The sequence below is a fragment of the Prorops nasuta genome, unplaced genomic scaffold (assembly GCF_024137725.1).
Source record: "Prorops nasuta isolate Cenicafe-Biocafe unplaced genomic scaffold, Cenicafe_Pnas_1.2 PNAS00005, whole genome shotgun sequence".
NCBI classification, from domain to species: Eukaryota; Metazoa; Arthropoda; class Insecta; order Hymenoptera; family Bethylidae; genus Prorops; species Prorops nasuta.
In genome coordinates, this window is record NW_027116802.1 from 3,399,798 (window position 1) to 3,416,924 (window position 17,127).

At 35.7% G+C, this 17,127-nt stretch overlaps 1 protein-coding gene across 1 annotated transcript; it reads left to right on the forward strand.

Moving 5' to 3' along the window:
* Window positions 1-332: 332 nt before the first annotated feature.
* Window positions 333-16,667, forward strand: LOC136773508 (neuroendocrine convertase 1-like). The gene is made up of 15 exons (XM_066727240.1): window positions 333-449; window positions 540-708; window positions 7,414-7,521; window positions 7,656-7,883; window positions 8,402-8,548; window positions 8,624-8,690; window positions 9,361-9,632; window positions 10,228-10,440; window positions 10,810-10,910; window positions 11,033-11,098; window positions 12,623-12,775; window positions 14,897-15,066; window positions 15,661-15,794; window positions 15,907-16,038; window positions 16,104-16,667. Exons 1-15 carry the CDS (start codon window positions 442-444, stop codon window positions 16,212-16,214), a joined length of 2,079 nt encoding a protein of 692 aa, XP_066583337.1. The 5' UTR covers window positions 333-441; the 3' UTR covers window positions 16,215-16,667.
* The last annotated feature ends 460 nt before the right edge of the window (window positions 16,668-17,127 follow it).

Below are 17,127 nucleotides of genomic sequence, written 5' to 3' on the forward strand. Positions count from 1 at the left end.
TGATGGAGTAAGAGCTGGCAGGAGATTTAGATTTCATTAGGGATATAATTAAAATTAAAGAAAGAAAGCAGATTTAATGAATCAGTTTGCATAGGGATTACTCCCCTCTATCGGACAGTATGCTAATGGTGGGAGTGAAGGAACGAACGGTAGCCACCCCTGTGGAAAGAACCTCCAGACTAATTGTCCACGCACTGGCACAGTATCGGATCACTTGTCACTTGGGATCCAATAGCCAGTGGACGTACTTCGTTTTTACGGTGCTGCTACATTTACGAGAAGAGAATCTAATTTTACTGGACGAAAAAACAACACGAACAAACGTAACAGAGAAAAAGTAATAAGGAGACGGATTAAAGTTGCTCGTGATGCAGCTAAAGTATTAATTTCGCGGTCCCCTCTCGACATTTTTCAACATTTTCGTAACTAGCTTTTTCTCTCATGGCAAGGTATATACATATACATATAAGCATACACATTTTTCAAACGAATATAACACATATACATATAAGTGCAGTGATATAGCTATATATCAACAGGATAAATTCAGTTTGCTACTGGATCGTTGAAATATGTGCGTTGTTTAGTCTAATTGGAGTGGTTTCGGGCTCAAAAGAATATACCAACGAATGGGTTGTTAGAATTGAAGGTGGGCCACAAGTTGCAGCCCTTTTGGCTTCCCAATCTGGATACACGTACCTTGGTCCGGTAAGCAATCATCTCGTGTGTACGTATATAATAATATCCTCCTCTCATTTTATCATTCCCTGCTCTATATGTATAGTTCTAGTATAAAATAGCAAAAAATGTTTTAATAAACTAAGAATTATCGTACACGTATGCAAATTTAACAGTGGCACGAGATAAGTAAGACTCGAAGTAATATGTTTGGTTGAAACAAAACAGCAAGCTGCGATAAGGGTCTGTGTGATACTCGCGCAGGTAAGTGGAGAGTAAGAACGTCTACCACGGTCGACACAGAAAGCAAGTAGCTGAGATGCAATTAAAACTTGAACAACTGCTTAATAACTTATTGTAAGCCACTTGTACAACGTCCAATTCCAGTTTAAGTTCGGGGGACCGTAGCAGGCAGGATTATAGCTCAGCCTCCATGCTTGTCCGAGAAACAGAGTAAGGGAGCTTTTGCGAACAAACTTCCTATTACGGAAGATCGCCGATTCATTGTTATAACCCGTGATAACATCAAATAATTCTTGGATAAATGTAAATCCTGGAAATTCTCTCCGCTGCTCCTTCGTAGTTCAGAAACTTCATTAAATTAATCATAAGAACGTAAAAAAAGCTTGGAAGCGAGTAAACAGCGAATATAATTCTGCAGATTTTGTATATATAAAGAATATGAGACTACAATCCTGATTCGGGCGAGCTTTCACATTTTTCTTATTAAAAACGAGACGAATAAATTATTTATGATTTGAGATAAATTATGATAAATGCAGATTAATTATTATAATAAAAGAGAAATGAGATTAAAGTGACTAATGCAGTTTTTAGATTAAAGCTTATTTCACTCCGCAGGAGCGTAGTACAAATGCTAACATTTGTCCCAGTGATAATCCTGTGAAAGTTAATCTATTTTCGAGTGTTAGCCAAACATGGCGCATGTGGTCATCCATATATATCAGGTTTGACGTCAATAGATTTACGAGAAACACTTTATCTCTGTCGTCAAACGATATGTTAACCTGCTCCATTTTATGACACGTGTTTCCTTCTTAATAATTTCAATGTTGGAAATGGAAAAAATAATATCACGTTGAGGGCAAACCATAGAATCGCCTGTATTACAGCGAAGTCACGGATTCAACTCTGACTTTTAACAAACAAGAAGCTTGCATTTTATTTCCTTCTTATAAAAATGTTAATACACTGCTACAGCTATAGGTCACGTATCCTCGCGAGGAACAAATATTACAATTGTTGAATGAAAAATATGTTTATCGTGGGATGTGAAAATTGCATTAATCAAAATGTTAAATATTAGGGAAATTTAACGAGACGACGAGAATTGTATAATTGCATACTAGCAGAATTTTAGACAAAGTAATAATGGAGATGAACGAGATCTTTGGCGAATAAGACAAATAAATATTTGAGTTTCTTTCGCGTTGTAAATAATATCGACAGTAGGTATCGATATACATATATATATATAGTAAAAGAGAAGGGGGTTAGGTTCAAGAGGCAGAGAAAAGGAGTGGGACTTTTGGTAAAAGGAATTTATGCAAAAGGAGAGATTTTAGTGGAATTCAGAGCTTGTGGGGTCATCGTATCCTGTAATAGCAAAGCTTACCTCAATTTCCTATGAAAGGATATTCAAGTTTCTCTGGATACCGCGCGCAGTGCGTGTAATGAATAGAGAAAAAGTCTTATCTCCGAGGAAGAGATTTTTCTTGGGATGGTCCTTCGGCTCTTTGAGAAAGGTCCTTGTAGCCCTTCTTTCTGCTTAAGCGTTTTACGTAGTTCTTGAAGGATAGGGTAAACGTATTTCAGACTTTCAAGAACTACCGATCCGAGATATACACGGGAAACACCCGGCCAAATCGTTTCCTCCTATACACGAATGTCTGCAAAGAGATTATCTCGGTAAGCAAGTCTCACAAACCATTCGCTTGTCTCTATTTTTGCTTTTCCCTTCTTCTTCCTCAATATTCCCTCAAATCGCTCAATGTTCCTATTCATTTTCCATATATATTTTCTTACCTTATCTTTCTATTTCGATGTTCGGGAGGAAATAGGATTATTACTCGGTAGAAACCAGTTTATTCATTCTGTATTACAACAATTTAATAACAATTCTCTTGAATAATACTTCTCCTATATTGCTGGATACGTTTGCTAAAGGTTTCTGTAGAACTAAATTGAATCACTTGTACTTCCGGTTCACTTTACTCGAATTCGGGTAATATTCTCCTTTCTCGATTAATTCTTCGTGTTATCATAGGATTTTAAGTGCTTCAGAAATTGGTGCAAAAGAACTATAATTTCGTTGCATATAGAAATTGAAAGTAAAAGCTGAAGTAAATGAAGTTGGTAGCATTTAAGGAGAAAAATTGATTAAAGAGGAACAATTCGCAAAAGAGAGCGTTTCGGTCCTTGGGTAAGATCCTCTTAGGAGTATCAATCCCACAGTCGTCCTTATACGGTACTTCTGGTCGGGAAGCTGCAGCAGCCAGACCTGCTGCAGCTGCATTGCTGGGCTTGCGGTCGGCCGCAATCCACGCTGCTCCGCATTGCGTGCCTCGTTTCTTACCCTTCACATCCCTCCACTTCCAACCACTTTCCTTATCCATTACCAACCAAATCTCATTCCTCTTCTTAGGCCAACGCGTAATTATTCCATATAATTAAACTACATTGAACGCAGATGACAGTATCCAAGTCAAATAAGGGCAACCTAATCAATGTATATTAATTAAACTATCCGCAGAGTCTGATTATTATTCAACGTTGTACATAGTCATTTATAAACTGATATCAGAGCATTCTTGAAAGAATACTTGTTATTTAAAATGAAATTCTATAACCGAGTATAACTAGCATAATAATTACAGATTTTACTAAATGCTTAAAATAATTCAAGAAAACATATTGAACGGAGGCATTAGCGATCATCTTATCACGTTGCTGGTATAATGGACTCGCGATGTGTGCGCAGCAAGTAACCAATATACGAGGTGCAAAACCTGGTAAGTGGTTCAGTAACCCAGTACAGAACTTTCAAAGTCTTCCTCCGACAATGTTATCACGTATCTTACACGAGAAGCCTATATTATAAAATGACTTGATTGCTCAATCAAGCTCAGCCGCGAGGCAAATTGTAACTCGATTATCGATAACCTGTTACGAAATTGCTAAAATTAATTTTCGATGCCTCTGCAAATCATTGTCCTTCGTCAATCTGTTTAATAACTATATCAATATACTTCAAGAAAAGTATAATTAGCTATAAAGTAAAATTAAACATCCAACTTACAAATATAATTATACGAAAGCAACAATTGTATGAGAAAGAGAATTATTTAATTCAAATAGATCTCTCTTGCTTTGAATAGTCGCAGTGGTATATCTACTTGATGTTAATAACATAATTTAATAAATTAAATTTATTTTGTATAATTACAATGATTTTTGTTCTCGGTACAATAAAAGAGCTGAGCAACGTTGCTTTGAACAGTTATTATCCTTCAAGAATGAATCGGCGTAAGATATCAGAAATGAAGCTGGAACTATTTTGTACAAGCAAATCGCGGATCTGTGTATTCATATCTGGTGTTGCGCATATGGTCATGTTTTATTCATAAAAACGTTAATAGACACGCGAGGGAAATGCGAAGGTTAGATTAAAGAAGAAATATCTCAACGACAAACCTAGATCGATTCCCCAGGAGCACGGAGTACCAATAACCAGGTTAATGTAACCTACAATTTCTTGATATAAACAAAAATTCACAACGGAGAAGTAAACATAATTATTCAAATTAAACAAGCATTACGATTAAGCTTTAATCATTTCTGAAATAATTTCGATTTACAGCAATCCGATGATTACGGAATAAGCATAAATATTAAAGTTTTAGAAATAGTCGCAGAATTCCCCATTGAATGATTAGAGTAGAAATATTGAGGCAATGGAAATCTTGGGGGTTGACAGGAAATTCTTGCAATCGGCGTTTAACGACGTACATTGGTAAATTATCGCAACCGATATGGAGGTTCGCTGATTCAGCTTTAGCGTTTGGCAGTAATTGAAATAAATGACGTTGCGTCCCGCTGAACTCCCATAATGAACTTCTCGTTACGCCGGTTGACAGATGTCACAGCGACCTGCAGCCTGGCACGCTTGCTTGCCTTCGTTAGTCTCCTTCGTGGCTCAACCTCAAAAAGGTTTAATCCGAACTCGTAGCTGCTCCTACGGTTTCCCACCTTCTGCCCTGACGCTACCAGCCAGCACATTTGCAATTAACTTTGCCACTTTTAGCTCTGACGCGCGTCCCACGTAATCCATTTTCTCTCAAAATTCCGATTTAGTAGATTGTCTTCACTGTAACGAGATCCCCGTAGCTTCAAACTTCCCCATTCCAGCCCATCTCCATTCCGAATCGTTCGATCCTTGTTAAACCTACGCCTGATCGAACCTTCCCTCCACGTATTTCATCAAACCGCATAAATCGTTTTTTTTTAATTTCGTTTCATTAGAAAAATTAATTGGCACTCGCGATATGTGCTCGCGAAGCAGCATTATTCCTCCTCATAAAGCTGCTCGAATTGTGTACTAGTATGCTACGCTCCCGCGGACTGTGGATTCAATTATGTACGTTAAATTCAGTGTGGAGAGTGGAAGTTTCGCAACTACACAAATTCATGCACAGTTTCTCAAATATCTGTAACTCGTGTTTCAGGGAAGCAGCGTTCGTTACACCGGTACATAATGGCAAACCGCTTAAATGAGAATGACATTCCTGGCTAATATCCGTCCTAGTGTCTAACCGTGGAATCTCGGAATTTGATAGTGGAAATTATTTGATATTTTTTAAGATTAACGTCAAGGATGTTTGGAGAGAATTGCTAAGAAGTTTTGAGATGGAGAAAGAGGAGGGTTTGCAGAGGGATGGATAATGGCTGGCAAGGGTAGGATAGGGACGTTAGGGTTTTCATTGGAAACTGACGACGCCTGCGACAGTTGGAAATCCGATCAAAACAAATGGACTGGGAAAATACTCTATTCCTCCCCTCTCGCCTCGAGGCTTCGGTTGGCCAAGAGTCGATGTTACCGAGAGCGTTATCCTTCCTCCCCCCTTCAATCCTCTCTCTCTCTCTCTCTGTATATCGACCACATCCGTATCTCTATCTCTCTCTCCCTCACTCTGTTAAGAGAACGCACGCTCTACCGATAAGACAGATCACTCGCTGATCGCGAAGTAATGACCGCCACTGATGTCTTGCCTCTATCTTCGGTTAGCCACCTTACATCCACAGGGACCCACGAGAATGCATTTTTTATCCGTATAATGCTTCCTCCTCGACTCCTTTCTCTCCCCACTCCACCTCAAATCTACCAGGCCATCCTTTTCAAACCGATTCCCCTCTTGCATTCAGCAATTACGGTTATTACTCATTGTATATCGCTAACTGTTCTGCTTTGTCGCGTTAGCCGGAAGATCGATAGGATGGAAGGTTGATGGAAAAATAATGACGAGAATCGATTTGTCATTCTGACTTTGCCAATGGCTCTATGCAGGCATTCCGAATAACTTTGTACCTCGCAAGCAAAAACACACCAAAAATACCTACTGGCTCGACAATTATAATACGAGTGGACGAAACGCCATTATCACGTACCCGACGAATTCGAGTTTGAAGCATTCCTCGTGAGGAATTTCATGGTTCCACCCCTCCTCCGTGACTAGACCATCCCTAAAGGACTCACGTACGTCACGAGTCCTTCCGAGGAATTTTCATCGTCAACGAAATTGGCCACCGTGTGAATGTACCGCCCCGTATTTACCACTACCACTGATATTTCTATTGAGACAATCATTTCTCCTCCACAAATTCATTTTATTCTATTTAGAAATCTCGAAAATTCTTTCCAATTGCCACGTGGAAGCATTTGCAAGTAAGATAACCCTCAAAAAAATACTGCAAGGTACGTTAATTCATCTAATTGCAGAATACGAATAACATATATAAGCTATTTTTGTTATTTAATAATTGACGTACCCATACTCGAATTAGAAGTAGCTCGTGTTGATATAATCTTTGGAGAGTAGGATAGAAAGATCTATGAATGATAGAAATGAGAGTATTAGGTTCATTGAGAAATAGTATTTAGTATGGTGCATCTAATCGATGATTAACAGGAGTAAAAGTTGGAAAAGGAAAATCAAGAGGTATTAGAACCAAGTGTGGCACGTGATCTGTTACGGAAATATCATGGTTTGGCTTCCCCCAGCTGAGTATGCTCCACCAGGTGGTCCCCCTACCACTCCTCGTTTTACCGTGCGCCAGAGACATATACAGATGCCGTACAAAAACGAAACCGAGCCGTCACGTGGCAGTCTGCGTAATAATAACAACGCGATACCCTATTTTAGACATTCGGCGGATCCCTAAAAGACTGAAGCACTCGTTTCGTACCATACCAGCTGTCCTTCCATGTTATCCTGGTCATAGCGTCCCTTCGTCATTCTCCAAGGGCAGCCCCGTCGCGACGTTGCGTTTCATCCCTCGACAATTTCTCCCCATAGAAGGGTGACTTTAGCCCCAAAGATTAGGGTGTATCCGCAAAACTATTTGCCCTATTAAATTCTTGTGATCATTATCATAATTAAATTGCTCTTATAGGAAGTGAAAAAAAATTAATATTAAAATGTTTTAAATTATACCTAGGTATTGGGATTCGACGAGACTTATATATGGTTAAAGGATAATCGAGGTATAGGCAATAAAAAACGAGGCGGGGTCCGTTTAACAAAGGCCTTAAATTCACACAGTAAGGTATGTTTGTTTGCATTATATTCATCGCAATTTATTGTTATTTTAGACTAAAAATGATGAGAAATGTTCATTTTTTTTTACTGGATGCTAACAATGTTTCAATTTCTGTTTTTTGCATCATTTATATTTGTTAGATCATTTGGGCCGACGAGCAAAAAACTGTTGAACGTCATAAAAGAGATTATATAATAGCTGGTTCTGAATCGGAAAAACCCTTAATTAGGGAAAAGCGCTTGCCATTATCAATCTACGAAATTCAATCTAACGGTAAACAACAGAAGAGCTGGTGGAATCGTATATCCAACAGCGAGGATAATAGACTTATATTTAATGATGAGCTTTGGGATCAGGAATGGTATATGGTAACCAAGCTTCACTTTCAAAAATATTTAATATTCATTATTTAAGTTATATTTCAAAAGACTAATCAGTAAGAGCAACCACGTTAAATTGAGTGTGAATAATAAGTAATATTTAGTACATTAATATTATTTAAAGTAATTTTGATGGATATTTAGTGTATTTGGATCACTTTGTTTCACCTTACAGATCAAATAATGCACTTTCCTTAAATTGAATGTAATATGTTTCAACTATAAATGTTGCTTATTGTAGTCAAAAATTGAAATTAACTTACAAAAATTCTTTTGCCTGTGTCAAGTTAATATCTTGGCATTGATCCTACTTAAATGTCTCTTTTCAATGAAATCTTAATCGCATAATTGATTTTTACTTCGCAGAGTGTGTATCTGTATGTATTTTCAGAGTATTATTTCCGGTTAGAATTCCTAATATGTAAACTGGAGACATCTACATTAATAACTGAGCATTTTTAAGGATAGCCAGAACTTTCTTACCCAAAAGCTTTTATCTTCTGTAGCAAGATACGAGAACGGACAAAGCTCTACCGAAGCTTGACCTCAATGTGCTTCCACTTTATCGACTGGGGATAACCGGGCGCGGAGTAAGGGTTGCTGTTCTTGACGATGGATTGGAACACGACCACGATGACTTAAGAAATAACTACGTATGTGGTTTAATCATTGACTGGATTCGTAAATAATTTTAAAAATTCAATATTTTATTTTGTTATAATTACTAGGACCCCGAGATTAGCTATGACGTAAATGAGGGGGACGACGATCCAATGCCACGTTACGATCAATCAGGTGAATACGATTGATTATTACTCGAAAAACGCATAGAAATAAATTATATAGATTAGATGAAAAAAATTTAAGAATTCTATAGACATTACATTGGATGTAGCTTTTCTTTTTATATTGCTACTGCTTTCCCAGGTGAGATGTAACGTAGAAACTACGCATGAGGTACTCCCGAGTAAACTATGGCAAATTGAGTCGAAGCCACATGGTAATGCATTTAAACTGAAGTAAGGACTAATTTAATTAGTTTGGCAATCACAAAGATACAAATTACATTTGAGCTGTTTGCCAACGATATAATTCGTTCAATCAAATCCACGTTTAGCCTTAAGGTGTACGTTTCGTTTGTCGCGTTAATCTATAGCGAAACAATATGTTAAACGTGTCAATCCTGGTGGTAATAATCGATTCATCTTTATCGTTAAAAACAATTATAAACCTGTTGTAATTTAAATTTGCTTGAAAATATTATATTTTAACGAGTAAGGAAAATTTGATTGGTGAAAAGTGGTACAGAAATGAGGAATTATAGGGAGAAATGGTAAAAGGAAATTCCGCATTGCACTTACTTAAAAGCAAATTTCGATTAAACGAGGAAGCCAAGCATGTAGTTTCCATAACTTTTTCAAGCAAAATTCAAGTATTTTCACGATCAGCCTTGATTGTTTTTAAGGTATGAATGGCCACGGGACACGTTGCGCCGGGGAAATCGCTATGGAGGCGGACAATCGTAAATGTGGAGTGGGCATAGCTTTCGAGGCATCCGTTGGGGCTATCAAACTTCTAGATGGAATTGTCAATGATCGTGTGGAGGGTGAGGCGCTAGGATTTAAACCAGAACTTATAGATATCTACACAGCTTCTTGGGGACCCGCGGATGATGGCAAAAGCTTGGAAGCGCCAGGAAGACTCGCTGAAGAAGCGTTAAAACGCGGTGTTACCGTCGTAAGTATCTTTATACGAGAGTTTTCATTACTGTCTCAAGTGAAATGTACCACTATATATAATTATTACTATATAATAAAACTGCGTATATATGCTTATTACAAATCTGGCAACATAGTCATTGCCCGCTATGAACTTTATCACGGTAACCGAACGGATACGAGATGACAATTTATTAGCGAGTAACTCTTTCTCTTTAAAAAGCAAAAATTATATCATATTTAAAGGTAAAAGCTTCGCTGCAACGTCAAACATTAGAGGATTGAAAGCCTAGGCGTTACTAAAGTTGCGAGCGAGCTTGCGAACAGCCGTTCGTATAAATTTTTAACAAGGAGAGATTTATGGGTTTGCCCTGAGAGTTCAAAGGGCAAGCGGAGGTCAGGCGAGTGGAAAAATAGAGCTACACGTTCAGCGTGGGTAGTGCGAACATTTACTTCGTATATAATACAAAATACAAAGGTATATTTCTTAAAAATCGTTAGAAAACGTTGGAGATTCAATGAGGAAGTATATACTTATAATAGAGTGAAGAAAAATTTTGCTGCCACACAGACGCGATGTAGAACTACATTTCCGCAATTTTATTCATTTCCAGGGTAGAAATGGTAGGGGTAGCATTTACGTTTGGGCTTCTGGAAATGGCGGTTCGAAATTTGACGATTGTGGCTGCGATGGATACGTTGGAAGTATCTACACCGTCGCAGTAGGATCGGCCAGCCAAACAGGAAGATTCCCTTGGTACGGAGAGAGATGCTCCGCAACTCTAGCCACAACTTACAGTAGTGGTGCTTATCAAGATCAAATGATAGTGAGTCTCTTTTTAGAATTACTCGTCTCGTTTTCCTGAAAAATTTCTTGAAAATCACATATTCCTGTTCTATATAAAAACAAATAAATATTTCTAAATCACAACGCGAGGCAACCAATTCTTATTGAATTGAAACTAACGATTGTGCAATGCTATTTCTATTTGCAGTCTACCTGGAAATCCATAGCAAAAGTCGTTTATTATTTCATGTCGTTGCTTTGCAAAAAAAACCTAATTAAATTTGCACGTTTGACCGAAACTTTTATATATTTCAATGGAAAACATTAAATTCTTAAATTTTCATCGAAATCGAGCGAAATATATCTGATTGCATTTAGCTGGATGATCGGGATGCTATTCTATTTCCAGGCTACCACGGATTTGAAAAATAAATGCACGACGAGGCACACGGGAACTTCCGCCTCCGCCCCTCTGGCTGCTGGAATCCTAGCGCTCGCCTTGCAAGTTAAGTAGGTTTCTCGTCAATATAAAAGATAAAACAGAAAAAAGACGGCGAAGTAGAACAAGAAAAATGAAAAGAGAATTTTTCACGAGCGAACAATTCGACTTAATGATCGCTGTGTTTCCAAAGCAAAGAGCTGACTTGGCGTGACGTACAGCATTTGATAGTCTGGACATCGGAGTACAGTCCACTCAGGTGAGAAGTCTCTCGGGGTGAGGAGCGGCCAACCAAGAAAACTGGGTCGACACTTTGGCTATTATATAGTATACCGTGAAAATGAAAAATCCCAACCGGCTCAAACTCCATTCAATAAATTAACTTTTTTTCTTCCATCTATATAACATTCAGTCTACGAAGCAAGTAAAGTAGTATTTGTGCATATTGAGCAATAAACCAGTAAACTAGAGAAGTGTTTCTGCTCACCGTTTGTCTTTATGCGCGTCTAATATAGCAAGAAATATTCTCGCTGCTTGTTAAACAAGGCACTCATGTTCTCTACCGAGGCCTTTCATTTTCAGTCTCCGTCTAGACTGTACTAATGAAATTCCTTAGACGAAAAAAAGATGAAGAACGGCAATTGAATTCATTTATATTCATTCTAATATAATGATGCTTTTTTATGATTAATTAATAATTGAAATTTGAATTTTTTAAACACCTCTACGATGAAGATCTTAACTCTGTTTATTTCTCCTTCGTCGAAATCAGCAGAATTCTAAAAGAGTTTAAGTTTAAGTTTCAAGGAGTTGACTGATTCGTTTTATTAGTGTTATGGAAGATTAATTTTTTGAAGGAAGTTGGGTAAAGTGGGAAAAATGTGGGTTCATTCATCGACGATCCACACTTATCGAGTTTAATGGAGACTAGTCGAGACGGCAACAGCACGTGTTGCCTACCTCCAATATTAGGCGCCTCATTGATTTTTAGCCTGACACAAAGGTATATCGACATAGCATACAATCTTGATTGGCCGATCACTTATGCCCTTGTTTCAAAAATACTTGCTATTAAAATTGTCAGTTCAAACTTCAATAGTGAGATATATTCTTACCTGTCTTTGTTTGACGATCTGAAGCTAGCGCTAATGCATACCCCTTCTTTACTGCATTATTAACCCTTAAACGCCACCAAGGGCTAATTTCTGTCCCAACCATTTTAGACGGTAATTGCACCTTTTCCGGTTTATCATCCTTTTCATTTTTTTTTGTTTTCATATAGAATCTAATATATTCATTATTTAATCAATATTCAGCTTCAAAATATCACTGAACAACTGTTATATAATTTATTCAATTGACTAGTTTGGTCATAATATTAATTTTTGTTCCCGGGGTCAGGAGTGGCCCAGAGTAGCCATTCTAAAAATCTGGCAGCTAAGACATGCTTCATAAATAATTTTAGCTTCTTACGAATAATTAACGTATCCATTAAAGCGAAATTCATCATGGTACATTTAAACCACCTTCTCTAATTAATACTCAAGTCTAATTACTCGCTTGCTGGTAATATTCTATTATTATCTGACAAGAGAAATTTATTCTTCTTCTTACGTAACTTAGCGTTTTTATGGACTCTTTGTTCCACAGTCTTCAATTAATTCACTTTCTAAACGAAAATTTCCTGTAGCACATATCCAAAATAAATCTTTCTTTTGCCCAGTTTTTGCACATAGATGCATAAATAATTTACTTAGCGATAATTTGCTTCACCTAACTTTAGAAACAACCCCGGATGGTTCATGAACGCCGCTGGATTCTGGTTCAATTCTCGATTTGGGTTTGGACTGATGAATGCAAATTACCTGGTAATGTCAGGCTTGAACTGGACAACTGTACCGGAGAAAAATATCTGTCGCATAGAGGCAGAAGATCTGTAAGTAAAAGCCAAAAGTCACTCTAATCGAGATACATTCTCTAGAATTAACAAAGAAAATATGAATGAGAGCAAAGAAAAGATTACGTCGCGTTAGGTTCTTTGAAATGAAAATTAAAAGAACCAGTGAAAAAGGCATCGTTAAATTCCCTTGGCGTTTGGTAAAGAGTCGTTCGAAATACACAGTACTCGGATGGAGGGTGAAACAAGGGAATCTATATTTAACATTTTTCCATAATAACCATCGAACACTTAAAAAACATCGTTCATAATATTGATCAACAATGTTTAACCTTAAGCAGCCATACATAAGTCTGGTGGACCCTAATGATATTCTTAGCCCATGTCGCAGAAATTTTCATATTTTTTACATATATAGCAGTTCTTTCTGCAGAATTTAATTTCTAAACAGTAATTTTATATACTTTTGCTTTCCTCTACACCCACTTTTCCAATTTTGATGTTCTAATATATAATTCAAAATATGCATTTAACCCAAACTAAATAGGATAATAAAATTGGTAGGTCTCGTAGGCAAGGTAACTAGAAATAGGTATATATATATATACCTATAGGGTTAAAAATATTTTATTCTGACAATAAATATGTTTACCAATGTTATGAATGATTTGTAGATATTTATTAATTATACTTTAATCAATACAACAAAAATGAACAATTATCGTGTAAATAAACGAGATACGTTGACTAATGTTGAAGAATCTGTGAAGGTAATTATTTTTTTAACGTTTTAATTAAATATCTTTATACTTTTATTTAAAAAAAAAATTGAATACACATAAACCATGATTATTATAATAATTTTATTTTTATCAATAATACATTTATATATATCATTAATTTTATAAATATTTGCAATAATAAATATTACAGCAGTATTTATACACGTATTTAATTACATATTACATATATAACTAGTGTACATTAATAAATGAATAAAATAGTTAAATGATATGAATGTATAGTTAGTTGGCTCTATAGAAATGATTATTAAATATATATACATAATTTGATTTTAATAATAAGATTAAGTGACACAATAAAAATTTTTATGGATACTATATCCTTTCTTTATTAATTACGTTACTAGGATCGAGTAAAGTTAAAAGCCTATGTATATAAGAAGAGCGTATATATAGCATGAAAGAGAGAGAGAGAGAGAGCGCGCGCGCAGAGGCATCGAAAAAGTAGAGCATCTCAAGGGTGCTCGACGTTTAGGTACATTTCCGTTTTGCTCGCAGCAAAAGATAACGAGACTAAACTGCGCTTTAGCCGAGTGTCTGATCTTTCAAGCGTTAAATCTCGTCTCCGCCACTCGCGGTGATATTTCTCGCGAGAAAAGCCCAGGAAAAGTCTCGTGAAAAATTTATGGTAAAGCTTCGCGTCATGCGGAGGGAGATAGATTTCCCATTGTTCTATTTTCCAGCTTTTGATGTTGAGGCTCATTATATTTTCAAATAAGCTATGCCCTTTCATTGTAATTGTTAGCTGCTGGCAGTATTTTACTAATAATTTTTGTGTATCTTTCCTATAACAACTAACAACCATGTCTTCATTATTAAAATTCAAATAATATCAAATCTTTCGAGTAACAATTATGTATAAGAGCAATATAACTCTCATTTTTCTCATATACAGCTTTGTACAAACATTACTTTCAGTAGTATCTCTACTTTTTCACGATGAGTTTTCATATTTGTAGCTTTTCTCGTTTCGCTTTTAATATTAAAATTAATATTTCAAAAAAAGAGAAAAAATAAAGATAAAGAAATGTAGGCAACATACACACTTTCAGATATTAAAATAATGATTAGTATATATATATATATAATATAGAGAGAGTAAGTTGTTAAAATAAAACCGTGCATATTTCAACCTATACTGGATATATACCTAACTTATTTGGATTTTTATTAAGTCCAGAATTTGTTATTATACGACCACAATGCAACTCTTTAAACATTTCAGAGAAATAGATTTCTATCGATCCAAGTCTCCCACTCTGCTTTTCAGAGATTATCATTTACGCAGATTTCTAATCATGCTAATGCTGGGAATAAATTTAATAGAATAAATTATGTTTTCTTTCTGTTATTATAGAGACGACAAAAGTTTGAAGTATGCAACTTTAAAGAGGCTGTACTTTCATGTTGGGAACAAGTGTAAGGAATTTGGGCAGGAAGTCAATTTTCTGGAGCATGTACAAGTTGAGGCGAGCCTTACTTATACAATGCGTGGCTCTCTACAGATGAATCTCACAGCACCATCAGGTATTTTCAGTAAAAATATCCTACCTTTCTCCACCAAGGCGAATCGCGAAATTAAAAAAATACAAGAAAAGGAGAGTCTATGGAATATGTCTGGCGTGAATAACACAGTATCGAAGATTAAAACTGAGCTGAATTTGCCAGCATTTGTTTGTATAGAGAGCATTTCAGACAAAAAATATACAGTAATATGAAACTATTGCTGGACGATTTATTCTTTACCCTAATCTAAGCAGATTACAGGGGATTCCATTAATTGAAAATATCTTATTCTGTTATGTGTGCATATTTTAAATGAAGAATTAAGTAGAATTTAAAAGTTTTTTATATTTCACATAATCAATATTATACATGTATATAGGTATTAGATAATTTCTCGTGGATTGAATCACGTGCCGGAGATTAAATCCATTAGATTGATTTGAATAAAAAGAATTTCACTTTTATATTTCGAAATACATTTCCTCTAATTACGGAGATAAGTGTGTTCCTTATAATTATTAGATTGCTAACTTTTAAAGAATAAACTTTACGATTTTAAAATATTAAAATCTAAACGGCATAAAATAAAATAAGATTAATTATAATGATTAACAGGAACGAAAGTTCAGATCTTGGGTCTTCGAAGATTGGACGACTCAACTATTGGTTTAAAGAAATGGCGATTCATGTCTGTGGCAACGTGGGGTGAAAATCCTAGAGGTATATGGATGCTCGATATAGCAGATAAGGTAGCTGAAAAATATTTTAATTTAACATTAAATAAGTTAAATGATCCTGAGTTAAAAACGAGAGAGAGAGAGAGAGAAATAGTACTAATCTTATATTTACATTCTTCCAAAGATTGGACCTAAGGATAATAATGGAACCATAGAAGAGTTTGCATTAATTTTACACGGAACTAAAAAAATCCCTTATTATAGGATTAACGGATCGAGAGTGTACAATCGTGAATATAATCTCATGAGACAAGCCGTAAGTGACAGCTTTTAGAGTTTCATATGTTCCTAGAAAACATATTTCATATTCAATTCTTTCAGGGAGACGAAGTGAATTATAATAATTTGGATCCTCTATATGACGAAGATATTGAAGTACCTACATCAAAGTTTCATATAAGAGAGTGGATTCGGCGTTTCTTTAAGCTATGATAAAACATCATTCAAAAGAGAACTGGTTGAAAACAACCTTTTTATCTTATATTCAGAACCAAGAGAAAAATTTTAATTTTTAAAAAGAAATACACTTTGGGTATCTTGCAAGAAGGTTTATTAAAAGAGATTTTGCTTGAGATAAAAAATCTTTATGGAATCTTTTCGTAATTCAAATGAAAATACTAGATGTGGCGTTAAACCGTTTTTTAAAGTTACAAATATGTATCTAATCTTTCCTTAATACATTTATATGGTTTTAAGGCTAGTGAGCATGAAGCATTTTATCAGTTATTAGTAAAATATGTACCAACATAAAATTCTATTACGTACCGATCCTTTATTCATACTAATACTGGGTGGTTTTTGTGGGGAAAAAGCTCCTTTGCGATTTATAAACGAGTAAAAATGTTAAAAGCTAACAAAACTGTTTTACGATGAATCGATTCAGGATTAGATAAGAGAGAGAAATATCTTCTCGCGTGAAAATGTCTTCGGTAGGTTTCGAAGGGAAAAATAAAAAAAATGTCAGTGAGTAAAAGTTCGTGATACGCATAAAATAAGGCATCAAGGGAATGCTCAAATGATCATTGAATTTGGTATGAGGTCGTTTTCGGTCAAAACTCCCTGGTTTATCTGGGCTTCAAAGTTCAAAGAAATATGCAAAGCTGATCTCAATAAAGGCAAGAAAAGCTTTCCCTGAAATGACTACGAAGAGATGTGATAATTCACTTGCTATGCACAGATATCGATCTGCATTTACAAAATTTTCCCTTAAAGTATCGGTGCCCCTCAACCCCACTGTTTATTCTTAAAAATAAATAATGACCTTGTTGTTGCATTATATTTTATAAATAATTCACGATATAGAAATAAACAGTTATTTTCATGATCCAATTATAAAACCTTAACT